The sequence below is a fragment of the Amblyomma maculatum genome, chromosome 2 (genome assembly GCF_055883805.1).
Source record: "Amblyomma maculatum isolate TAMU_Amacu chromosome 2, ASM5588380v1, whole genome shotgun sequence".
Classification (NCBI taxonomy): domain Eukaryota; kingdom Metazoa; phylum Arthropoda; class Arachnida; order Ixodida; family Ixodidae; genus Amblyomma; species Amblyomma maculatum.
Genome location: NC_139345.1, coordinates 135773045 through 135800759, shown reverse-complemented (window position 1 = coordinate 135800759; position 27715 = coordinate 135773045). Strand labels below are relative to the sequence as shown.

Genomic DNA, 27715 nt, shown 5'->3' with positions numbered 1-27715 from the left:
GGTTAAGTATCTGTCTGTGCAGAGGCGAAGTTGAAGTTCAATTTCCAGCTTATCAGCGCAATTTTTCGTTTTCGGTCCTAATTTTTTTCTTTTTCGGATGTAGTCGTACTATATTATAGATATGCATGTTTTTTCCTACGCTGGCGTACCGTGGTTGAAGCGTCCCCGTTTCGAAGGCCGGAGGCCCAGATTCAATTGCCAAAATGGACCCAAGATTTTTTGTTTCATTCACAACTGGAGCGGACGCTTTCTGCACACAGTCGCTGTGCACACTATCTTCCGACACTTCTCATGAGCTGTTCATTGCTCCCGCATTAGAAACCCATGGAAGCGGATTACAACCGTTCGGGTTACCAGCAGGCTACTTGGGTTCGAAGCCGAGTGTCTTAAACACTGGAACACCACTGCTCGGGCGTTAGCTCGCTATAATCAGGTTTAAGGATGGCAAAATATAAGCTATACTTTACTGGCCGATTGCCATATATGGAGCGAAAAACCCGTGGCCTCGTCGATCAACCACCTCACTCCCCATTGGGTAATCGCGGAAGCTACGATTAACAATCCGCTACTTTACGCTAACTCCGCAGTGGAGCCGAATGTACAGCTGAAACTGTAGCTTCCCACGGCTTGCACTATAATCGGTTTTACAAATATAACGCTGCCCGAATGTTAATCACAAAAAACTGTGGTGTTGATGAATGATATAGATTTATCCCAGGTTGTGAGGCCTCAAATTTCTCTCGAGACCTGGCACCGGGGTCCTACACAGCGGACGGCTGCCACATCTCCCACCGGCGGAAGAGTTCTCAACTGCTGTTGATGAAGACGCGACGTTGAAGGTTATGCCAATGAATCTGAGGCAGTGATACAATCACTCTTTGTATGCAAATATGCAAGCAAAAAGTTCGGTTTATACCCTTGCCTCTGGAAAGTGCGCCAGTAGTGTCAATCTGGAATCCTTTTTCAGGTGGAAGATTCTGCGCATACGTCCTACAGAAAAGTTAATGTTGGCAATGTATTGCAGCTCTGATGTCCTCGCTTGACGAGTCCGTGGGGATCATTTTCGCCGCCTTGCAAGACAGAGGCATGCTCGACGACACGGTTTTCATTTTCTCCTCGGATAACGGCGCATCCTCTACAGCTTACCAACTATACGCTGCCTCTAACTGGCCGCTCAGGGGAGAAAAAATTACACTATGGGAAGGTGGTGTGCGCGTTCCTGGTTTCTTATGGACCTCCAAACCCCTCTGGAAGGGCGCCGGTTCCGACTACGACAATTACTTTCATGCTACGGACTGGCTGCCTACGCTCTTTGAGTTGGCTGGTAAGTTTAGTAGGTGTAACACTCTTGACCTGTTGTACCCGATAGTGAAAGGAACTAGTGTCGTGAAAATACGCACATGAGTTTGTACGAGTACTCTGGCGCATTTGTTCCTTCTGCAGCCTTCAGTGTGGCCTAATGAAATTTCGCATCCAATATGATGGGCATCTTAGACCTAATTAGCGATAAGGTTTCGAGCTGATGACACATATGCCTCCGATTGCACGCCATTGTTGTCCGTAGACAAATGCGTCTTCGTTTTATCAAAAGCGATCAGGCCAATAAATACCAAAAAAGCTCGAAATAAACAAGCATTGTGAGAGGCGCCATCGTGTAAAGTTCCAGGACGAAGTTTGATTGCCCCGTAAATATTCTGGTACGGCTCTTGCGTGAATAGTTTTGATGAATTTTTGGATTAAACTTCAAACAGTATACTATATGAAGGCCTGTGCCGAGGGGGATAACTCTTAAGAACAGTTCAGTAAAGTGTACGTTGACTGTAGCACCGAAGACATTCGCACCTCACCCGGCGATCTTTCTCACTGGTTTACACCAATATTCACTGGTAGGATTGTGTTGGCTCCGGGCTGTCTCTAAACATTTCCAACCGCTGATATAATTAATCTACGACGCACTGCTACCGGCAACATGGCTGATATTTTCACTGAATCTTATGCTTTCCATCAAGATTTTATACAAGCTTAGTAATATCTCTCAACAACCTGGTCTAGGATGAGATTATAGTGTATTGTAGAGTGAAAATTCGCCTTAAATGGAAAATGTCCTAGCAGTGAGCGTAGCTGAATAAAGAAAGTAAAAGCGAAAAACATTAAACCAGGGGGCAGACGCCTAGCCAGTCGAAAGAACATAACCTGTACAAATGAGAATTTGACGTAGCCATAGGTGCCCAAACCTGTTGGAGCGAAATCACAGCCTCTATAAGCAGCGCTTCCAAGATAGTGCTGCTGATGAACTCAGGAGATGATGAATATATCATCAAACGTTATGATGGTGAGTCACCATGCTCGGAGAGGTTTGAGCAAGAGGGAAAGGAAATTATAATCGCTTGTTACAACCAGTGTATGTCATTATAACCTGAACGAACAAGCATGCAGGTGCGTTACTATATGTGTGATTGCAAAGCAGTATTTGGTGTGCTTTCCTTGTTGTTGATTACCGAACAACTCAACAATAAAGAGTTTTGCCACTGTTATGCATGGTTTTGGGCTTACTTGCTTTGTGCCATCTGGGAGCTAAATTTAAGTTTTTCTTCTACGCATGGAACACACAAAAAAAAGCAGATGAAGAACAGGCTGTAAAGCTCTCCATTCAATGCAAAACAAGTTTTCATACTGCTGTTCCGAAGCAATATATATCAGTGCCTTCCTTCGTTCGTGACCACCGAAATCCGTGATCAGATCCTTTGTGCCAGTAACCATATATTTTTATTCTCTTAGGTGGGGATCTGTCAAAGCTGCCTAGCATGGACGGAGTCAGTCACTTTAGCTTTCTCCACAAACCCTCTGACAACGCACCACCTAGAAACGAGGTTGTTGTGAACATCGATCCAACCGACAACAACGCAGCCATAATCGACGGCCGGCATAAGCTTATATTAGGCAAATTTCCGTACGGTTCGTCGGACTGGATCAAGGTGCCCGGAACAGGAGAGCCCTCCAAAAAGGAAAACGAAATTTCTCTCCAAAGCTGCTTGAAATCACCGGCTTATAAGGTAATTATCACAAAGTAGGAAATTTATTTGCGGGAAATAAGTACCAGAGCCTAGAAAGACCCCTGTAGGTTCGTTCTTTTTGCTCAGTGAGCGACGTTTAGTATTTCAGACATTCGCAGACAATACATAAAACTGTATGTGAGGTATAGTCGGCAGTCGGCAATCGTCGATACTCGATAATCGGTCATTCCATGCCTCCTGATCCAGAATTTTTTCAACCATTTTTGTTTTAAAAAACTGGTTTTTGTTACAGTAACAAGCATTTTCACTGCTTGTTTTTCGGCGAAAAGATTTTTTGGCCAAATCATGGTGCCATTGCGTGCATTTTTACTCTACAATTGGTGTCAAAACTTAGTTATCAAAATTGTAAAATATAGGCTTCTTTACACGCGACTATCAAAATTTGCAAGTAGAAATAAACCACATTGCCCTTCCATATGCAGCAATTAAACTAAGTTTCTTCAATCCTTGTTTGAATATAAACCACAGAACGTACAGAAAGACAGAATCTGAAATTTGTTTAGCTGTTTGCCTCCTCATAGTAGCCATTTTAACCATATTTAAATCTTTTTAGAAAACAAAGGAGCTATGTACTTTTTTTAGACAACCTAATATAAACTCATATAAATAAACCAACCTTGCATGATTTTGCTTTTCAAGGAAGACTATTCCATAAGTTGAGTTGTGGTCCTCATCTCGTGCCTCAAGGAGGGCTCTCAAATGCAAGTGGCGCTTTTGATCCAAACTCGAGCATAATGAGTTTACTCAACGCAAACAGTACAAAGCTGCCCTTTGACAGTGAAGCATATCTGTGGTCTGAGCAGTCACACTGCAATGCATCGTGAAGCCATGAAGAACGAATTAAGAATGCAGAACAGCGGATCTTTGGTTTACTCTGTCCAAGGGATACAAGTATTTTAAAACAAGAAGCTTTGTACAAACTGCGCGGAGATGCTCGAGCGTGTAAACATTTATCATTTCAAAAGCAAGGAACAAGCAAATCAGTTTCGAAATTTATAGCCAATATTAAAGAGACAAAGAACTCGTACTCATTAACTTCAAAAAAAAAAAGAAGTTCTATCCCATTGTACGCAGGCATTATTGAATCGAATTTCCAGGTTTTTCCTTCCATGGCGCAGTGTAGACGTTTAACTGATAGCATTTCCTGTAAATACAGTGCCTAGAGCATAAAAGCCTTACACCTGGTCATTATAGAAGGAAGGACTAAAGTAGGTAAAAATGGTCGGCAAAAGGTCAACAACAGATTGATAAATTCCGACGGCGCTTGTTTGAGTCAAAGATTAAAAACAACGTCATGAACCTCTGCTATAATGAAAGCAATTTAAAGTTTTAGCGTTATTGAGATGTTTCTCCAACTATTACGAAAGGGGCTTGAAACGCTCAGGTTAAAACAGTGAAGTGCTCAGTTTCTGCCCTTATTGACACTGGCGCCCACATTTCCGTCCTCAGTTCCTCGCTCCGGCAACGCCTCAACAAAGTCCTCATGGAAAAACCCTTCAATGGGACCTTTGAGATAATCGTAAATAAATTAATAAAATAAATCAAGAGCATGTATTCAGTGGCCGTAATAAAGATCAAATACAAACCCATTATTAGCTCTTTACATGGGTGAAGAGAGCTGTCAAGCATGTCGTTGTCCTTTGAGTGTTCCAAGGCACGGTTCAAGAAAATGAGCTTCACATCGATGGGCTGCTTGCGCGCGCGCTACCGTTGAAAGGAATATCCGAGTTGCGCCTCATTAACGCGTTTTTCTGCCTGAACGATGCATGCGGGACTTACGTCATGCTCGGCATTTATTATGATAACATGCGTGTAAACGCGCCAATCAACTTTCAGCAGTTAAATAAATGCAGTATCCATATGGATCACCCTGCAGCATTGCTTACGTGTCTCCATCATTTCGGCATTAGCATGCCAGTGAAGAGCGAGAACAGACAACGCTGGGAATGAACGGAAGGTCTCCACATGCAGAAATATTTTCTTGCTTAAAACAGAAGTGATCCTAATTAGACTATCAGAAAGAAATGACAATAAGTTTTTTTCCTTATAAGATATTTGGATACTTTTATTAGGAACACCCCATGGACGGATAAAACGCACATTTGCAAATTTAGACTTTTTTTTTACCCCCTTTTTCTAGTCTAATCGCTTCGTTTGGCTCCTAGACGACACGAAAAATAGTTGTAGTGATTGCGATTGCTCCATTTTAGATGACACAGCTTTGAAAGTTTCATCTTTTTCTATCCTCTGCCGTGGTTTGCATTTAAACCGAACGCATATCAATTCGGTTCATTTTACTGACCAAGAAAGCTCAATGTGTTTTATTTGCACGAAAACGTCTCATAGCGATGAACAAAAAAGTTTATGCTTTGCGATGTTTTGCTAGCATTTGCAAATTTGAGAATCGTTCGCGGCAAGGAAGGACACTTTTTGGCCATTAGCAAGCATGGCGAAGTTGACAGGAGCTCACTAAACTGTGATTTTTCTTTTTAAAGCAGTAGAATCTATTCGAGCAATATGATTGGATCAGTTGGCGTACGGCGATGACCCTAATGCCAATTTTCAGCACAGATGTTTATACATTCGATATGAATGCTGCAGCAAACGGAACACGGAGGGCTCAACGAAAGTGGCGCTCGGCCTCGGCGTCGGCACGCAGCGCGCGTGTGACCGCCGTACCGAGAGCTTGACATATTCCGTCGCTCGGACCTTAATCTCCGGCTTCAATTTTACGCAACAGCGTTAAGTACTCTGTTCTCCAGAAAATGTGCTGTCTGCCTTGTGAAGGAAAAGCTTCACTGAGGTTTAACCTAATTAGCCTGGTTAGGCGAAGCGAAATCGTCGTTCTGCTCGACTTTGCTTTGGTTAGGCGCAGATTTAGACACGGCCAAACATGATTTTGCAGTAATTAAATTGGCCGAACAGGGGAGTCGAGGACGACATGCACATACGAGGGAACACGTGATGCTACATGTACCATCAAAACTTAAGTGGTAGTGTACCATAAGTGGTACCGTGGTCAATATATATAGCCACAATATGACCGATTGGCTCGTTGTGGTACGATTTGATTATTGGGTTGAACTTCACGATGCGACGCAGTCTAGGGGAGGCGTCGTAATGGGGGACTCTGGAAATCTCGACCACCTGGCATTCATAACGTGCGCTGACATCGCACTTTTCAGACATGACTGTCCGTTTCGCCTTCGTTGAAACGAGGCTGCCGTCATTCGGGTTCAAACCAGGGTAGTCCGGCACAGTAGTCGGGCGTCTTATTCACTGCGCCACTGCGGCGCAGTGGACAGGGTTTGCTTCAAATCATACAGGTGGAATGGGACGTCCAACTCGGGATATTTTCACCTGCTTGTGAGCATTTGGAAAGGAGAGGGTCTACTGGGTACAGAAATATCAGTCACGCAGTGTTCGGGCCAACGGTGTTATAGTACCTACCAGGAAAGCACATTAGAGGTGCTGCGTCATTCAAGCACGTGTTTGAAAGAGGTCTAAAGTGCATGAAACAGACGCCAGGTATTACGAGCAGACGCACACAATATTTTACGTCGATGCACTCATTTAGTTTGGGCTAACTGGGCGTCATACCCAGCGTTTTATATGAGTTTCAGAATGCGTTGTCTGAGTTTTATGTTGTGTTTGTTTTTGTGTAGTTTGGTAAACCGCAGTTGACCTTCCAAAGATGAAGAAGTTGATTGTCTATTTCTGGGGTGGAGTCGATAATCTGGACTTATTGTTATCGTACGGAGCGTTGTCATTAGAGATATCACCCACTCGTGATATCCCGAGCGAAAAATGTCCACAGAGGGAAGTTTCGAGCGAAACTTCTTCAAATTGGGAATATGCGCTTGTAGCTCAAGGAGTTTAAGGAGCCGTGGGTAAATAGTGGTGTTAATAATACAGCTGCCACTGCCCAAGATGTTTTGGGTATAAAGCTAGTCGGCGTTCTGAATATTCCTTGTAAGAGTGAAATCATTGAGTTTTCACGACTCTAATTTAAGCGGGAGGTTTTCGTACCGTAAAGGTAATGCCGATACCATGATATAGGAGTATTCGGAGATCGATGAAAGGGTGAGCTCTAGTGCTGTGTAGCCTTACTGGACCGGGCGGCAGGTTACAATGTCCCTCTGGAAAGTCTGATAGTGAATTTGGCGTTTACTCCGCGCTGCTGATCGGTGACCAGAAAAACTAGGTACTCAAAAGATTCAAGGTAAAGGTGAAGGTGCGCTCGCTTCTGCCAGTCTTTGAAACCTATGTAGTTCCACTGAATTGGTGTGAAGGGGTGTAATTTTATGGATGTTCGCGATCTAGGATTGCGGGCTATGATCAGAGGTTGAGGGGATGAACGATGCTACTTGGTTAAAATAGGCTCGATCCGCTGGCGCCCAAAACCCCACCGATGACACGTTTCTCGTTATCACAATTCACGATGTGACGAGAGAATTGCAGGCATGCGAGAACCTTACGGGTTCACGCGCGTTTAGAGAGATGTGGTTGTTCGATAATCCACTTTGGGGTACACTTGTTACCTAAAGCGTGACGCGTGCAGTTATGCTTTCCATCTGGGCAGCAATGACAGCGTTTATAATTTGAGCAAGGTTTGAGGCAATATATTCGATAAGAGCCACTCGGGCCGGCAGGTCATGAGGGGAGGGTGCACATCAACCCAAGGGGAGGGGTCCCGTCAAGTTATGTTATCATCCTCGTCCGTAAGCGATGGTTTATACGATGCGTTTTCAGTGAACAGAGCGTGAAGTCTGGCTTCGAGTTTCTCATTCCATTTCTAGAGCAGAGCAAGCTCACGTTTAAGTTCACCTTAATGAAGGTGCTAGAGGGGAGCGAGGAAGCGCATTAATGGGAGGCGACAATATTTGACCAACTGTGATTGTTCTGGTTACCGCTGGGGTGCGCGATGAACGACGCCTTTTTGCTGGAGTAGTCCGGGCGCTGGGAACCGGTGCCGCCGCTGTATATCTCTGCCTTCTTCACCTCTTATGTTTGCCTTGCTTGCAGGGTATTGCGCAATCACCTGTAGCGCGTCATGATTGACATCTTCGGATGACTTGATCACCGCCCGATAATTTGGGCCATTTGGAAGATAATAGTAAACTTCTTTTTGATGTTTCTTGAAGTTCCTTTTTTTTTTCTTCTTGTTGTTGTTGGTGGTCCCGTCTCCTTGCTTCGCCGAAAGAATTTCAATGGGCCGAATTAAATTAACAAACTCATTAAATTAAAATACTAGGTTGGATGAATGAACAAACACAGCACCGTAGAAAGAAAGAACAAATAAGACACTGAGTTGGGTCGCCCTCCGGCTTAGGACAGTCCGTCGTCCCAAGCGAGCGTACAGGAGAACGTCCGTCTTCTCCCTCGCTCGGGCCGCAACTCCCTGGGCCACCCATCGCACCTCCTGGTTTCCGCGCGCTTTCCATTTCCGCGAAACGTCCTTGGTGCCCCCCTGTTCACACAGATTCGTGGAAAATCGTAGCCGAGGTCCAGTTCGCCGAAGCGTCCCAACCCCGGCCCCTCCACCACTGGCATTCCACTCTCGAGGACGCACACGAGATTTACGACCGCGCTTTACACATACAAAATAAGAAAAACACCAAACGGACGCCCGACGGGGTCCGCCGACGGCGTTCGGAGCCTCGCGCGCTAACCACCAGGCCGAACACAGAACGGCAGAGTGCCCTTCATTGCGCGAGACCCCTCGCCCGTCAAGAGACACAAAACAGACACCGCGCACAAGCAGGGACACTTCACACTGTAACCCAAAAACAAGAAAAAGGTCCCCCCTCCCTGGTTACGGCGCCGCTCCACCCGCGCGCCTCGCGGGCCGGCTGCCCGATTTTTCTTCTTCTTCTTCTTCTTGGTAATGGTCCCGTCTCCTTGCTTCGTCGAAAAAATTTCAATGGGCCGAATTAAATTAACTGATTTAATTAAACTAATAGGTTGAATGGATGAACAAACACAGCACAGTTGAGAGGAAGAACAAATAAAACACAGAGTTGGGTCGCCCTTCGGCTTAGGACAGTCCGTCGTCCCAAGCGAGCGTACGGGAGAACGTCCGTCTTCTTCCTCGCTCGGGCCGCAACTCCGCTATCACTTCCGCTCTCCTCCGCACTCATTTTCGTGACCACTGCACCGCTACGCAGTAACATGCACAGTTCCTGTCACTCGCTACAAAACGCACGGCACCAGTGGGTTCCGAGGACCAGCATAAGGGCCACTCACCTTTCCGCTGGAGTAGCCACCCTGCCTTCCCCGACCACCGCGTTGTCTGCCGTTCCTGCGCCCGGGCTTTGCTCCTCTCTGCTGCCAATGCGCGAAGTAATACTTGGAAAATACACAACAGTTCACCGCTAGTCCATTAGCGGCTGATACCACTTTCGCTGCCTGATCCCTTGGCTGGTGAACTGGAATCAGTTCCTTGATACGCTGAGCACCGTTGGCTCGGTCCGTTGGCCGTGATGCGTGGCGTCTTTCGCTGGCCCGCGCGCGGCTCGCACTTTACGCGCAGTGAAGGCTCAATCCGTTGGCCACCAGCTGGGCGTCTTTCGATGCTGCGCCGCTAACTCCTTAGCTTCAGTGTTGGTCCGTCGATCTGAAGTGATGGCTCGGTCCGTCGGCCACAATGTTGCTGTCTTCTCGTGCTCCTCCTCCTCCTCAGGCGCTGTCCATCGGCCCGGAAGTCTTCCTGCTGAGCAAGTTTTTTTTTTTTTTTTTTGTGATCGCCGAAGCCTGACGGGAGACGGTGATCCTGTATTCGGCTGCGCCAGTAAACTTCTTTTTGATGTTTCTTGAAGTTCCTTTTTTTTCATTCTTGTTGTTGTTGGTGGTCCCGTCTCCTTGCTTCGCGGAAAGAATTTCAATGGGCCGAATTAAATTAACAAACTCATTTAATTAAAATACTAGGTTGGATGAATGAACAAACACAGCACCGTAGAAAGAAAGAACAAATAAGACACTGAGTTGGGTCGCCCTCCGGCTTAGGACAGTCCGTCGTCCCAAACGAGCGTACAGGAGAACGTCCGTCTTCTCCCTCGCTCGGGCCGCAACTCCCTGGGCCACCCATCGCACCTCCTGGTTTCCGCGCGCTTTCCATTTCCGCGAAACGCCCTTGGTGCCCCCCCCGTTCACACAGATTCGTGGAAAATCGTAGCCGAGGTCCAGTTCGCCGAAGCGTCCCAACCCCGGCCCCTCCACCACTGGCATTCCACTCTCGAGGACGCACACGAGATTTACGACCGCGCTTTACACATACAAAATAAGAAAAACAACACCAAACGGACGCCCGACGGGGTCCGCCGACGGCGTTCGGAGCCTCGCGCGCTAACCACCAGGCCGAACACAGAACGGCGGAGTGCCCTTCAATGCGCGAGACCCCTCGCCCGTCAAGAAAGACACAAAACAGACACCGCACACAAGCAGGGACACTTCACACTGTAACCCAAAAACAAGAAAAAGGTCCCTCCTCCTTGGGTACGGCGCCGCTCCGCCCGCGCGCCTCGCGGGCCGGCTGCCCGATTTTTCTTCTTCTTCTTCTTCTTGGTAATGGTCCCGTCTCCTTGCTTCGTCGAAAAAATTTCAATGGGCCGAATTAAATTAACTGATTTAATTAAACTAATAGGTTGAATGGATGAACAAACACAGCACAGTTGAGAGGAAGAACAAATAAAACACAGAGTTGGGTCGCCCTCCGGCTTAGGACAGTCCGTCGTCCCAAGCGAGCGTACGGGAGAACGTCCGTCTTCTTCCTCGCTCGGGCCGCAACTCCGCTATCACTTCCGCTCTCCTCCGCACTCATTTTCGTGACCACTGCACCGCTACGCAGTAACATGCACAGTTCCTGTCACTCGCTACAAAACGCACGGCACCAGTGGGTTCCGAGGACCAGCATAAGGGCCACCCACCTTTCCGCTGGAGTAGCCACCCTGCCTTCCCCGACCACCGCGTTGTCTGCCGTTCCTGCGCCCGGGCTTTGCTCCTCTCTGCTGCCAATGCGCGAAGTAATACTTGGAAAATACACAACAGTTCACCGCTAGTCCATTAGCGGCTGATACCACTTTCGCTGCCTGATCCCTTGGCTGGTGAACTGGAATCAGTTCCTTGATACGCTGAGCACCGTTGGCTCGGTCCGTTGGCCGTGATGCGTGGCGTCTTTCGCTGGCCCGCGCGCGGCTCGCACTTTACGCGCAGTGAAGGCTCAATCCGTTGGCCACCAGCTGGGCGTCTTTCGATGCTGCGCCGCTAACTCCTTAGCTTCAGTGTTGGTCCGTCGAGCTGAAGTGATGGCTCGGTCCGTCGGCCACAATGTTGCTGTCTTCTCGTGCTCCTCCTCCTCCTCAGGCGCTGTCCATCGGCCCGGAAGTCTTCCTGCTGAGCAAGTTTTTTTTTTTTTTTTTGTGATCGCCGAAGCCTGACGGGAGACGGTGATCCTGTATTCGGCTGCGCCAGTAAACTTCTTTTTGATGTTTCTTGAAGTTCCTTTTTTTTTTCTTCTTGTTGTTGTTGGTGGTCCCGTCTCCTTGCTTCGCCGAAAGAATTTCAATGGGCCGAATTAAATTAACAAACTCATTTAATTAAAATACTAGGTTGGATGAATGAACAAACACAGCACCGTAGAAAGAAAGAACAAATAAGACACTGAGTTGGGTCGCCCTCCGGCTTAGGACAGTCCGTCGTCCCAAGCGAGCGTACAGGAGAACGTCCGTCTTCTCCCTCGCTCGGGCCGCAACTCCCTGGGCCGCCCATCGCACCTCCTGGGTTTCCGCGCGCTTTCCATTTCCGCGAAACGCCCTTGGTGCCCCCCCGTTCACACAGATTCGTGGAAAATCGTAGCCGAGGTCCAGTTCGCCGAAGCGTCCCAACCCCGGCCCCTCCACCACTGGCATTCCACTCTCGAGGACGCACACGAGATTTACGACCGCGCTTTACACATACAAAATAAGAAAAACAACACCAAACGGACGCCCGACGGGGTCCGCCGACGGCGTTCGGAGCCTCGCGCGCTAACCACCAGGCCGAACACAGAACGGCGGAGTGCCCTTCAATGCGCGAGACCCCTCGCCCGTCAAGAAAGACACAAAACAGACACCGCACACAAGCAGGGACACTTCACACTGTAACCCAAAAACAAGAAAAAGGTCCCTCCTCCTTGGGTACGGCGCCGCTCCGCCCGCGCGCCTCGCGGGCCGGCTGCCCGAAACGGCAGGAAACACAAACACACACAAAAAGAAAACTCGAGAAAACATACACTGTTGACGACCTTACAATAATGATACAAATTAAACAAAAGGAACTCGTGTTTGCTGTTCGAGGTATTCCAATTCTCGAATGGAATAATGTACTTAAAATTAAAAGTTCATTACTGTCTATTGTCGCGGATGTCGTCCTTGTATAGCAAACTTACTTTTCAGGACCACAGAGATGTGTATCTCCCAGCTTGAAAAATACAAGTTAGTAAAAGGTAGAAAAAAAACATCCTACAGAAGATTCCTATCTTCATATGCAACTTAATCCTTGTGGTCTCTCTTCGTTATTATTTATTGGTAGAAATAGGTCTCCAAGGTGCAATAAAAGGGGTAAAATTTGGACACATCTGATTTCACGTCATAAAGGTAATGCTGTGAAAAAAGGTTCTCTAACTTTTCATTGCTGCATAGGTGAACAAGGTGTCATAATATGCGGTTGTAAGTGCTGTCGGCATAAATAGCACTTAGGCACTGCGATGATAAATAAGATGTCGCTTTGGGAATTAACTATCGTTTGTTTACGTATTGCATAGCTCTGGGGATGAACGGTAAAATAAACAAAATTTGCATTGCACGGCGTCTACTTCAAGGCGAAGGTAGATGCTTGTGAATATGTCTTGCTAAATGAAAAAAAAGAAACTCGTGTTGGACATTCTCTTTTTTTTTTCAAAAATAGGTTCTACTCAGCCGTGGTGCGCATCCCAGATGTGGCGTAGGAGATGATGTCTACTCGGTGCCGGTAAACTGCGGAAAGAAAGACTCGACCAAGAAGCCCTGTGATGCTGTGACAGGGCCCTGCCTTTATGACATAATTTTGGACCCGTGCGAGTACAATGACATTGCAAGCGAACATCCTGAGGTGAGGAGAAAACCCAGATATCGATTGCATATTCATTAAAAAGCGGAATGGCGACTTGATGACAGGAATAAAGCTCGTTTGTCTTGTGTAGGCAATAGAATAGGCGCGTAATAAGGTAATTATAGCAGCTGTCATAAAAAAACGCCTAAGGGTGAATTCTACAAATTTATAATAAATAAGCACATATATTCCAAAGGACACGATTGCGAGATTTTTGAAACTTGTAGATTGAATAACGTGAAGGGTCTGGTAACGGGTAAATTGCATTTTCATGTTCTGTCTTTGTCTCGAGTATAATTTCGAAGCAAGAAACATCCACCAATGTCACCAACAACAAATGCCACATAATATAGAGTTCAAACTCTTATTATGCTGGCATGTAGGTGCAACAGAAGCAATTCCGCATATCGTGCAATATGCAGCCAGTTTTTATTTGTCTGATGTGTAAATACCAGTGCTATATGGTATAATAAGTTGGGAATGCGAAATGGCAGCTTTCTCGTATTGCGAGCTTTTAGTGAAAGCATATTGACATCAGGAATACGAAATGCTATTAAATACCAGATGACTGAATTTCAGTTCTGGACCCAACATTATTAACATCTTTTCTGCTACACACTACAAACAGTAATGCCCTGATAATGATGGGATTTTTGTTGAAACATACATATATTTCCATATGAGCACTAAACATGGACACCATAAAGATTGAGGAAAGCTTAAAAAAAATTAAGAAAAACCGGTCAAAAAAGACAAGTAATCGGGTTACCTGCAAAGAAAACTAACTCAGATCACGAAACAAAAATCTAGACAGTGACTGGAGATAAAGATTACAATCTCCTATCAGCATATTATCTGCATGATGGCGGTTCTAATCACTTCATGGACGTGAAATGAAGGGGTAATAAAATATATTCCTGGGGCAGTAACTGGCATGCCATTTGCGCTGGGGATCAACTCGTGAAGAAGGATACGTCAATTTGCGCTCATGTGAAATGGCGGTGAAAGTAGAGCTGATGATAAACCTTGTGAAAGAGACAAAGGCGAAACGATTTCCGTCGAAGTTAAAGACAGGACAGGGACAGGCTGCATTTATATTAGTAATGCTTGCATGACAGTTACAGTTTGAACGATTGAAGCAAACCGTTATTCTGAACCATTTCAAGACCGTTATTCAAGTTGTCATTGTTAGCATTCAAGATTGATACCCAGTATTCTAGTCTTGAGCGTACGACAGATTGTAAACCAGCTACTTCATTGTAATCATAGTTTTACTGAAGTTACGTAGCATGTAGCCTAAAGTGGGATAAGCATTAGCAATTATGTGGTCAATATTGCGATTCTAATTCAAAGTGAATGATATCCAATATATCAATAAAATGGAACAGACTCAAGTTTGAAGCTGTTTAATGTGTAGTTGGAAGTACAACCCGCACTTCTTAAATACTCATCAGTTTGTATTCCCAGGGTGTAATTTTATTCACGACTTGTGCAGCAGAGAAGGATACTATTCAGATCTAGTTGCATAGGACGGTCTGTCACCATCACTGTTATTTTAACAATATACATCAAAGTCGTCGGCGTATAATTATAGGCTTGATGAGACCCAACTAGGCAGCTCGTGTATGTATATATACATACATACATATATATATATATATATATATATATATATATATATATATATATATATATATATATATATATATACCAATACGTATTAAGCAGAGCAAATAACCCAGAATAGAGCTGTGACGCAGTTCTGGCGCTACATCAATTTGTTTCTGTGGCAGTCGTGGGTGATACAATTAATGTACTGATAACGACTAGTCAGAAAAACATTCAATCCATGCTACTGTGTCCGAATCCCGTTTTAGTGCAGAAAGTTCAAGCATGAGGAGTTTAGGGTTCGTGGTTTAGCAATGCCAAGCAAGAAAAATACAGTCAGCTTGAGAACTGTTTTCTAATATTACATTCAATAAATAAATGCAATATAAGAGTTGCGTCTCGCATGAGAGTGATAGGCAAGAACCTAGTATATATATATATATATATATATATATATATATATATATATATATATATATATATATATATATATATATATATATATATATATATATATATATATATATATATTGAAGAGGGGTTTATTGGGAGTTATTCGGAGGACTGGAGACGGCGACCGGTGACACAAGGCGATCGTAGAGCGAGGCACAATATCATCCGAACAAAACGGTCCGAGCTCTCAGTGCGCGCCAGCTGATCGGCTTCTTCATCGTCGTTAGTTTCGGCGCTGTATCATCTTCTTCCTTACAATTGCCCCGGCGGAAAGAGGGAGCCATCCTGGCGACTTAGGGCGAGGGTATGACAAGGGGTTCATAGTATGGCTTAAGTCGACTGACGTGAACAACTTCTCGCCCGCGGCGACGGTGGTCTGAAGAAGGCGTTGCCGGCGCCACGACATAGCTAACTGGTGATGTACGCTCTAATACACGATAAGGGCCATTATACTTTGCAGATAATTTTGAATCAGCCGGAACACAGAGCCAAACGAGGGTGTTGGTAGGAAAGTCAGCAGCGGGCTTGCCGTGATCGCTCTCATGTCGGCGAAGACCTTGAATGTCCGACGTGAATGAGTGCGCCAGCTGACGGCACTGCTCAGCATTACGGGCAACAGCAGAAAGAGAAGTGTACTCTGAACTGCCAGGGGTGGTAAGGAAGTATGGTGTCCGGTAGACGGAAGGCTCACGACCATAGAGGAGAAAGAATGGGCAAAATCCAGTCGTTGCCTGAGACGCTCTGTTATAGGCATAGGTGATGCATGGAAGCACCTGATCCCAATTAGACGCGTCACAAGAAAGGTACATGGCGAGCATGTCATCAAGCGTTCGGTTAAACCTTTCTGTAAGGTCGTTGGTTTGAGGATGGTAAGCTGTGGTGGTTCGATGTATTGTTTGGCAAGCTTCCGACAGCTCGCTGACCACTTGAGATAGGAAGACGCGGCCGCGGTCACTAAAACGTTCACGAGGAGCCTCGTGACGTAGAACGAAGTGACGCAGGATGAAGGAGGCGATGTCACGAGCACTAGCCGTAGGCAGGGCTGCTGTCTCCGCATAGCGAGTGAGGTGATCCATGGCGACTATTATCCAGCGGTTGCCTGATGTCGAAGATGGAAGGGGACCATAGAGGTCGATGCTGACACGATCAAAAGGTCGCGCTGGACAAGGCAAAGGCTGCAATGGGCCCGCGGAGGGGCGCGGAGTCGACTTCCGCTGCTGACAAGCAGTACAGGACCGAGTATAGCGGCGGACAAAGTCGTACATCCCCCGCCAGTAGTACCGCTGGCGAATACGCTCGTATGTCTTCAACAGGCCAGCATGTGCGCTTTGCGGGTCGGCATGGTGATGGGCACAAATTTCTGTGCGAAGATGGCGGGGAATGACCAAGAGCCATTTGCGACCATCCGGGCGATAGCTTTTGCGATACAGAAGACCACCCCGGATCGTAAAATGGGAAGCTTGGCGACGAAGGGCTCACGGGAATGAAGACGTTGAGGACGCGGTGAGGACGTCTAGAAGCGAAGATATCGAGGGATCCTGGCGATGTTGAAAAGGCAGGTCGTCGAGGTGAGACTGCAACGGAGGGTTCGGATATCGATTGCGAGGGTGCAGGAGAAGGCAGCGGCGAGCGCGACAAGGCGTCAGCGTCGGAGTGATTGCGTCCCGATCGATATATCACTTTAAAGTCAAAGTCTTGAAGGCGAACAGCCCAGCGGCCAAGGCGCCCAGAAGGGTCTTTCAGGGAAACCAACCAGCAGAGGGCATGGTGGTCGGTGATGACGTTGAAGCGGCGGCCATATAAGTAAGAGCGAAACTTCGCTAAGGCCCACACAATTGCAAGACACTCCTTTTCTGTGACGGTGTAGTTAGATTCAGCTTTCGTTAGCGCTCGGCTAGCGTGAGCAACCACATATCCGGAAAAGCCTTGCTTGCGTTGAGCGAGGACAGCACCGAGGCCGATGCCGCTGGCGTCAGTGTGCGCCTCTGTAGAAGAGGATCGGTCGTAATGGCGGAGAATGGGCGGTGAAGTTAGTAGACGTCGGAGCGTAGTGAAAGCATCGTCACAGAGGGGGGTCCATGTAGACAAGTCGGCGGGACCATTCAGCAATTTTGTAAGCAGTGCAATGATGGTAGCGAACTTGCGGACAAAACGGCGAAAATATGAGCATAGGCCGACGAAGCTGCGCAGCTTTTTAACAGACGTCGGTTTCGGGAATTCAGTGACCGCACTTAGTTTGTCAGGATCGGGCAGGACGCCATCTTTGAACACGACATGACCCAGTATTGTCAGCTTGCGGGCGCTAAAACGACATTTCTTCAGGTTATGTCGGAGACCGGCACCAGTGAGACAGCTCAGGATTTGGTGCAAGCGCACGAGGTGCGTCGGAAAATCGGGAGAGAAAACGACGATGTCATCCAAATAAAAAAGACAAATGTTCCACTTGAGGCCGCGTAATATGTTGTCAATCATTCGCTCAAACATAGCAGGACCGTTGCAAAGACCAAACGGCATCACAGTGAACTCATATAGTCCATCAGGGGTAACAAAGGCGGTCTTGGGTCGGTCAGACTCAGCCATAGGAACTTGTCAATAGCCAGAACGCAGGTCCAGGGACGAAAAGAACTGGGCTCCTTGTAAACAATCGATGGCGTCGTCAATGCGGGGTAGTGGGTATGCGTCTTTACGAGTAATTTTGTTAAGACGGCGGTAGTCAAAGCAAAATCTTATGGAGCCATCCTTTTTTTTCACAAGTACCACTGGAGACGACCACGGATTAGATGAAAGCTGAATTACACCGCGTTGTAGCATGTCGTTGACTTGGTCAGCAATAACACGGCGCTCCGTAGGCGAAACACGGTAAGGGTGCTGCAGAAGAGGGGCATGACTGCCGGTGTCGATGTGGTGAACAACCTCAGTCGCACGGCCCAAGGAAGTCGTCTGAGCATCAAACGAAGAACGGAACTGGTTGAGGAAAGCAAACAGTTGTTCACGGTGAGTCGGGTTGAGGTCACTGGCCACAGACGATTGAAAAAGGTCCCAACTTGGTATATCGGACGACTCAGTAATCGGCGTTACGGAGGCTACGTGGGCACTCTGTGGTAGATGCCCATCAACCTCAAACGGCGAGGTGAGGTCAGCAACTTCAACATGACCAAGACATCCTCCACAAAGTAGCTGGACCACAGCGGGAAGGCATTCACAACTACTATGTCAGCGGCACCGTAGTTAATATCATTGATAGCAAAGGGAAGAAGGAGGTGACGGCGAGAGGCGAACATGGGAGAAGGCGCAAAAAGAACAGTCGCATCGAAAGAAAACGGTACACACACGGGAACAATCACAGCACAGTTGAGCGGAATGTCGGTGTCGTCGGCGACAACTAGTTTGGCGCAAGAAAAAGATGGCGAATGGTCAAGAACCGCAGCGAAGAGAAGGCGACGTGGGCGCGGGCTAAGTCAATAACAGCATTGTGGCGGGAAAGGAAATCCCAGCCAAGAATTAAGTTATGCGAGCATGTCGCAAGCACTAAAAACTGGACGACGTATAAGACGTCCGCGATAACTACACGCCCTGTGCAAGCAGCAGACGGACGAACGGAATCGGCGCTGGCGGTGCGAAGAGAAAGTCCAAAAGGCGGGGTGGTGACTTTAGGAAACGAGCGGCAAAAACTTTCGCTAATGACTGACAGAGTGGCCCCGGTATCGACGAGTGCAAGGGCACGAATACCGCCGAAAAAAAATTCGAGAATGCTCGGCGGAGACAGACGAGGACTTGTGGTAGGCGAAATGTGCGCAGTTCGTGCCCCAGGAACTGCGGCTGCTAGTTTTCCGAGTCTTGTGTCACGCCGCGACGCCGCATTGGCGACAAGGACCGACGGCGAGGGGACGGCGAGCGGTGCGATGGAATGTTATGGCGGCCCGGTGAGCTGTGCGGCTGCCCTGGAGATGCCTCCGAAGGTGGGCGTAAAGTGTCGTACTGGTAATTGCTGTCAGCCATGGTGCGTGCAGGGGCAGAACGCAGAGTACGACGGCACAGGCGGGCGACGTGGCCTGGAATACCGGAGTCATAGCAGATAGGTCGGTTGTCATTCGTGCGCCAAGGATTGTAGGGAGGCATCGTTGATAGGTACCGTAGAGCGACAGTCGGTGGCGCCATAGTCGGCACGTACGCAAAAGAATGTGGCAGCGGAGGGCGGGCGGTCACTTCTGCATATTTGGGAGGCATTTGTACTAATACAGGTAGAGCCGGCATAACCACAGGGGGTTGTAATTTAATGGTGCAGCAAGAGGTGTGGGCTGCAGTGGAACAGGGTCGACATGTGGTGTGACAGGCACTGGCTGGCCAAAACTGAGAAGTGCATCGGCAACCTACTGCGTGATGGTGTGTCGGATCGCAGGGGTAAGTAGCTGGGCTGTAGACGACGGGCGTGGACCAGACAAAAGCCCAAGCTGTCGGGAGACCTCATCTCGAACAAAATCTTTGATGTGAGCCAAAAGGTCACTGCTCACAGCCAGGCCAGAGATGGACGCAGCAGGTGCGGGAGAGCGACGAGTGCAGGCGTTGCTTGAGCATTTCATCGAAACTCTGGCAAAGGTTGTAAACTGAAGCCACGGTGGTTGGGCTCTTTTCCCACAGCATGTGAAATGCATCTACATCAACGCCCTTCATTATGTACTTTATCTTGGTAGCCTCATCCATAGACGGGTCGACACGCTTACATAAATCCACCACTCTTCAATGTACCTCGTGAATGTTTCCCCTTCATGCTGAACTCGTACCCGCAAGGCTTCTTCAGCGCGTAGTTTCCGCACTGCGGGTCGACCGAAAACGTCAGTGAACTTTGCCTTGAAGTTGGCCCAAGTTGGCATGTCTGTCTCATGGTTTCGATACCAGAGGTTAGCAACATCACTCAGGTAGAAGATAACGTTGTTGAGCTTCATGCGGGTCATCCCAGTTGTTATGACGACTCACCCGCTCGTACGAGGCCAACCAATCTTCAACGTCCTGGTCGCCCTGCCCGCTGAAAACTGCGGGATCTCGCTGCCGAATGGTACCGAAGCATGAGATGGACTGCGAAGGGGCTGCCACTGGCTGTTGGCCTACCTCGTTTGTCGCCATAGGTATCGTATGGCTGCGGAGCTCCACGGTGATAGTTTAAGGGTCCACCCAGCACCTCCACCAAATGAAGAGGGGTTTATTTGGAGTTATTCGGAGGACTGGAGACGGCGACCGGTGACACAAGGCGATCGTAGAGCGAGGCACAATGTCGTCCGAACAAAACGGTCCGAGCTCTCAGTGCGCGCGCCAGCTGATCGGCTTCTTCATCGTCGTTAGCTTCGGCGCTGTATCATCTTCTTCCTTACAATATGTATATAAAGTTTTGTTTTGAATAATAGGCCATAGAAACTCAAAGCTGTATGAGGGATGTATCACAACATTACTGATCACTTCATTATTTTACCGACACTTCCGGATGGTTGATCGTCCTTCTTAAGGGATTAATTTATTCTCAAATCTCTCTCTCTCTATCTCTATTATATATATATATATATATATATATATATATATATATATATATATATATATATATATATATATATATATATATATATATATATATATATATATATATATATATAAAATATTGTTACGTGGTGGCATGCGGAGCGATTGAACACTGCTACCCAACAAAAACAGTACGACATGATGACATGACGATGAAATATGCTTTTAATGGCCAGCGGGCCTAGCGCGAGCACTCCTCTCCACGCCACTGCCCTCTTAGTGGTCATTGTAGCATGACCCGGGGCCACCGAGCGATCATCCCGATTGATTACGTGTAATGCAATGCATAATGTGACAAATGAACGCAGACGGAGGACTTGGAGATGAAAGGCTTGCCGCCACAATGAATACGAGATAGGATGAATGCTTCCCTCGGAGAATCAGGTCCAATGTTCACCGTTTGCCGAAGGCCAAATCCCCTGGACACGCCGGACGGCTTGGGCGGGAGGGAGTGCTTTCGCTCGAGTGGTAGGGAGGTCGCTTCGTTGTGGAGTCGGTGGGGTCGGCTGTGGGCTCTTCCTGGTCATCGTGTGTGGTGGTCAGGGCTGGGGGCGGGACTAGAGATAGCGGATGGTCTGGTCTGAACAGAAAGTGCTGGGGCGGAGCTGTGCGGTGATCTCCACGGGTTTTCGGCTGACGGTCCCGTCTTGCAGATGGTGTCGATGCTCCAATGCGATGATGGGGATTATCGGCACCTCCAACCAAAAGTTACGTGGCGGCATGAGAAGCGATGGAACATGGCGACACAACAGAAACAGAACGACGTGATGACATGACGATGAAATAAGTTTTTAAAGGGACACTAAAGAGAAAAATAAAGTGGGCTTGCATCGATAGAATGGCAGTTCCTGGTTACAAAAAAGCCACCCTTACTGAAAACAGAGCTGTTATAAGGTAGTAAATAGGAAGAACATGAATACAGGTATCGCCGCCACAGCCGAAACGTTCGAGGCGCGCAACTACAAATCACGTGACGCGCTAGGGATCCCGGAAGCTGACAAATGTAAAATACATTGACCGTTTGAATGCGGTAGTTGGTTTTGTGTCGAATATGGTAACATGCTTTTATTACACGTAAACAACGACGAAAAGACGAAAAGACAACGTAAATTTTGCAAGGCCAACATAAAAATATGCTAATTTCGTCCAGTTGCAGGTAGATGCCGCTAGTCTCTCAGCTAGCTATGTTCCGGCTCAGGCACTTCATGCGTGCTCGGATAGTTTGGTTTCGGCCTGCGGCGCCTGAAATACGAGCTTGAAGCAGCAGATGCACCTACCGTAAGTGCGTATCGAATGAAGATTATGACTCCGCAAGCACCTGCGAAGTATACTCCGCTCCCCGCGCGCCAGCAATCAAGGAGTTTCCTTCAGCGTCATAGTGTATGTCATTCTACCCTTCTGCGTAGTAGGAGAAAACAGTTTGAAATCGACCAGCGGGACCAAAAAAAAAACTAAACTTCTTACCTTATAATCTGAACAATAATTCTATTTTTTGCTACCGGATTTGCGGCGAGAGTGTCACCAAATGCCGTTTATTAGATTTTGATAGCATATTTGGGTGTCTTTAGTGTCCTTTTAAAGGCCAGGAGTCCTAGCGTGAGCACTCCCCTCCGCGCCACTGCCCGGTTCGTCGTCTTCGTAGCACACACACACACAAACACACACACACACACACACACACACACACACACACACACACACACACACACACACACACACACACACACACACACACACACACACACACACACACACACACACACACACACACACACACACACACACACACACACACACACACACACACACACACACACACACACACATTATAGTCTCAACTCAACGCCGCGGTGATGAAAATTATTAGAGGGAGTGGAGGATTAGCTGTGAGTCTTATGTTAAGGATTTTTATCTTCATTTGCTTGCAAGGAGTGGTTTCTTTACTTGGTATGGTGGTAGATCAGACTACAATAGATTCTCTGTGCACAAATGATTCGTAAGTTCACTTCCTCGAACAAGGGAGATTTAAGACTTTCTGCGCCGCGCCTTGTACCACATCGTTGCAAGATGTGGGACAATTAATACAAAGGTCTCAAAGACCTACGAAAGTGCGTATGTATGCCTGAAGGCCGTTTGACATGATGCGATGCGCACAAAAAATTTCGGTCCAGTCGGAGTCTTGTTGCGGTGCCAATCGCAGCAGCCCTTTCAGATAATTGCCGCGCTTGCAATTTCCGTCGGTGCGACTGGAGCGGCTTTAGCATAATTTACCAATGACAAATTCAAAACACGCTTATTATTTATGTCTTTTTTTATAAAACATGAAGCACTGTATGAAAACAAAAGTGCAAGTTTTTCCTTTTTACGCAACTACACACAAAGTTTTGTTGTGGTTCAGCGTCGTTTTAGCGCGCTATTCGACAGTGCTTCAGCTCGCTCGCAGTAGAATATACACAAATAGACGCTTGCTCCTTGAACTTCTTGAGAAAACAAAGAGAAGCAGTTGCTGGAAACAAGAATTCGCGGATTCGATGAGGAGAACAGTGAAGCGGACGCTTGTCTTCAAACGCTAGTTGGTTATGAGCGGCGGCGCCTTCTGTTCTTGGAGCAATGTTACCTACTAAAGAACGGAAATGCCGTATGAATTCGTCCACTTCGAGGCACTGTGTGATGAGGCCGATTCAGCTCAACCGAAAACAAGAATCAGAGTTTTAGCCGGTGACGAGCGTACCGAAAATGGCAGCAACGCCTCCAAACCGCACCTGTGGTGCAGCTTCAACGGGTTCCGCTAACGCGTTTCCTGCTATATCAAATCTCGGAATTCTATTGGCTGGCGGCCGCTTAGGTGGCAACCGTCACTGAGACAGTGCGGCGTGCGACCAACTCGTTGGAAGTCTGCCGCTGCCGCTCTGCAACTAGAGCGTCCTGCCCATCTGTTGCTGTGCAGCTGAAACCGCACTCTGGTACAGTGAGAATCACACTTTGTGAAACAGCCTTGACTCGTCTTCGTCTAAGCCAGTTGAGGACCTCATTTATGCCCATCGTCTAGATTGTTCCTTCCGTGTATTCGAAGGAACTTCGAAGCTAATATTTTGCCTACCATCGGAGGGTTATCACGTGACTTGTCCGAAGCCTAAATACATGCCACGTAATATCGTTCTTACCCTTTGAAATTCGCCTCTTGCGCAGGTGGTAAAGCGGCTGCAGGATCGTATTGAAGCACTTAAGAAGAAATCTACCGAGCCCAGAAACCTCCCGCCAGACCCAGAGGCATACCCCTCTCGTCATGGAGGTGTATGGGTCTCCTGGAAGGACGCTGTTCCCTCATGAAGAGAGCAGTGTAAAATTGGGCAACTCAACCGACGTTTGGAATAAAACAGCGCTCCATGACCTGCGACGTCACTATAGGTTGAAGTTGGATTCTAATCGTGCCACATGTAATTGCTAATGCTGATTCCGAAGCCGCTGCCGCCTTTTTCATGAACCCTGGGGTTCCTGCAGGTAACGCTACGAATCATGCATGCAAGTATGCTTGTCTTTAGTAAGTACAATCACGCTTGCCGAGATGAAAAATAAAAACCCTGCAATGAAAAACTCAGTGTTTGTTTTAAAATCACGGGCTTGCCGTAAAAGAAGCGTCTCGAACATTGTAATATTACAGACTCTTGGGGTTACAATTTTCTGCTTTGACTCGTAAAAATCTTAGCAGTTTGGCAAAAAAGTAGCACGTGATTCTCGGATCGGAAGTTAGAGGGCCAAAACGTAATATATTTGAGGTCTGTCTTGTGTGCGACGCGCTTATGTTCACTCTGTAGCGAACTGAAGCGCTTTCGACAGTGCTAGCGAATAAAAACAGCCAAGATTTCTTTGTTCATTTACTGGACTTTTCGATAGTAATATCACTCTTTTGATGATATGGTAAAAAAAATGATATTTCTAGATTGGAGTCAAAAGTTGTTATTGAGCCAGCCTTCAGCCACATTTGTTGTCTCATGAGAGTAGACCATATGTATATATGTACATTGTATGGAAGTCAATAAACTTCTCTTTGTGTGTATCCTAAGTATTTGTCTGGACATAAACTGACGGCGAGACGCGGTTTCTAGGCGCCAGTACACGCACCTTTATGTTGATTTCGATTAAACAAAAATAGAAGATACACGCTACTTCGAATAGAGTACAAAGTACTCAAACGCTTGTGCCTGCTGCAAATAAATTTTCGAGGCAGTGGCCACCGCTAGCCTTTAGTACATTGGTTTTATATATCTGAAAGAGATTCTTTCCTACAATGACGGAAACTCTGCACGTTTAGTTCTAAACTGCTTTGATGAAAACCTTGAAGAACCTCTGCCGGCTAATTCCCAAGTAGCACAAAGTGGGCTATGACGGGGGGGCCCGCGTTGGGCCCGTGAGGGCAGCTCATGCGGGCCCCAATGCGGGATTTGCAACACGTACCCAGAAGGGTCCCGCGTGGGCTGCCCAATTTCGCCGTGATCGGTCCCAAACTGTATCCGTGTTGGCAGCCCAAATGGGGCTGCCCGCATTCAGCCCCAATAGGGCTGCCCGTATTCAGCCCAGGTAGACGAATGTGGGCAGCACACCAGAACCATTAATGGGTCCCACGTTTGTGCAGGCAGTGACATCCCATTGATCAAGGTTTTAATATTAAAGTCGATTAATCCCTTCAATACCTGAATTGTACAGGCGCGGGATTTGCGAATGCCAGCCCGTTTCGGGCTGACCCACGTGCTGCCCTCATGGGTTGAATCGGGAATTTTCAGGGCTGCCCAAGTTCCAATAATGAAGTGTGAAACATTAAGCACTATTTTTTTCTTGTATGCTACACTCAGTAGCATGAGAAAAATTTATTCCCAACACTACAATAATCTGGGCTGGCCCACATCACCCCAACATGTTGGTCTGAATATTTGTTTCGGTGCTGCGTGCAGAATAGTAATGCCGTAGGAAACATTTGGAGGTCGTTCAGTACATACTCGTAAAGCGGAACACTTACTGTTGCATATTTTCTGTCGATACTGCATAATTAACGTAGTTTGTAGAGTAAACATAGATAGTCTTTATTCACTGCATAGGACAGTTATGTGAAACCTCCAGAAGAGGTAATTAGTGGCCGGTATAACATGATTTACATAAATAAAATGGTGCCTTATAGATAGAGTGGAGACGTTTCAGAGCAGTATGCCCGCCTACGGCCAATTTGGGGCCCACTGCGGCCTTTCATGGGCCGCCCCAAATTGGCTGACCTTATTTTTACCACATGGACTACGAATATATGTTGCATTTTCCCGCAAGTACCCCAAGGAATACCCGGTGAGGGCAGCATGGTGATGTGCTCGCTTTTCAGCCCGGCCGCAAACCATGTGGGACCTATTCGGGTTTTGCGTGGGCAGCCCCAATCGGACTAGCCCGTCATCTATTCGCTTTAGGCCCACATTTGCATCGCATCTGCCCTAAATGTCCCCACAAGAGACCGATGCGGGCAGAAGCGGGAAGGAATACTTGCCTGCCCCACTAACGGGAAATTATCTATATTTTTGGTGGGCAGCCCTATTTGGGGCAGCCCAGGAATTTTCTGCATGAATTCCACATTTTCGTCTGACCTTCCCTCAAGTACCCCTCAAAGGTCCCAGGTAGGCAATGTGCGGGCATACCCGTATTTAGCCCCGCCTCGGCCCATGCGGGACCTATTCGACTTTTGAGTGGGAAGCCCCAATTGAATTAGCCCAGGCTTTTCCTACACAGAGCCCAAATTTTATTTGCATCGGCCCTAAAATTTCCCAAGCGGGACCCTTGAGGGCCAGATGTGGTAATATGTAATCAGTTAGCTCTTTCCGCGCCTATATGATGCCCAGATAGAAAAAGCAGGGGCCAGCCCAACTTGGGCTTGCCCGCTTGATCCCTAAAGGGGGCCCTCATGGGTGCTATTGTGGTTACCCAAGCCCAACTTGCCCATACGGGCCCCAGGTGGGCCACGTAATGTGTGCTACTTGGGTTAATATTATTTGATTCCTTTACCAGCAACATTATCGGTCGAACGGTGCCATCAAGCGCTTTATTCATAAATAAATGCAAAACACATTAGGTATTGTAACAGAATAGTACAATAATGCCTTTCTTCCTTACAACGCAGCAATAATGGTAACTGCTTTAAAACTCATATTCATACCAACCTTTTTCAGAAAATTAAAACTCCATTATAAGCATTCAGTAGCCTTTATTATGACTAAGCAATTGAAATATTGTTAAAAGTTGAACGTATTTGTTATTATGAATTACTATGCAGATGAAATATAATATAATATATATTATTTAAGTATACAAAAAATAACAATATATATTTTATAGAAAATAATAAACCATTTCAACAAATTGCAACTGGTACAAAATAAATTAAAGAAATTTGTTTAATAAATTAGATTAGCTAATGTCAATGCAAAGGCGGGTTATTTAACTAGGAAAAAATCTTTTTAATGAGTTTAATCATCTGTTAAATGTGCGAGAGCCCACATATGCACTCATGCAAATTCACTTTGTCATCCCCCCCCCCCCCAATCACGAGGCTTTGTTTAGCTTACAGTAAACACTCCTTATATATATCTCCGAAATTGCCGAAAGGCCTGTCAAATGGGCCTATCAAGTACGTTTTAGCACCATAGCTTCAAGGTAGTTCTTACGTGGAAGGTAGTGATTACAGTTCCTTCATAGTGCAAATCATTGAAAAATCACTAATTTTTCCACCCCAAAATATAAAATCAAAGGTATACTATTGTGTGTGTGTGTGTGTGTGTGTGTGTGTGTGTGTGTGTGTGTGTGTGTGTGTGTGCGTGCGTGTGTGTGTGTGTGTGTGTGTGTGTGTGTGTGTGTGT

General features: G+C 46.9%; 1 protein-coding gene across 1 annotated transcript in view; it reads left to right on the top strand.

Annotated features, from left to right (window-relative positions):
* The window catches only part of LOC146199951 (arylsulfatase B-like), a 93896-nt gene extending 69075 nt beyond the window's left edge, over positions 1 to 24821 (top strand). Inside the window, exons 7-10 of the mRNA XM_084592833.1 lie at positions 1025 to 1324; positions 2779 to 3053; positions 13017 to 13199; positions 24018 to 24821. Of these exons, the coding sequence (XP_084448959.1) occupies positions 1025 to 1324; positions 2779 to 3053; positions 13017 to 13199; positions 24018 to 24158 (899 nt within the window). The 3' untranslated portion in view covers positions 24159 to 24821. The remainder of the gene's footprint in view (positions 1 to 1024; positions 1325 to 2778; positions 3054 to 13016; positions 13200 to 24017) is intronic.
* The last annotated feature ends 2894 nt before the right edge of the window (positions 24822 to 27715 follow it).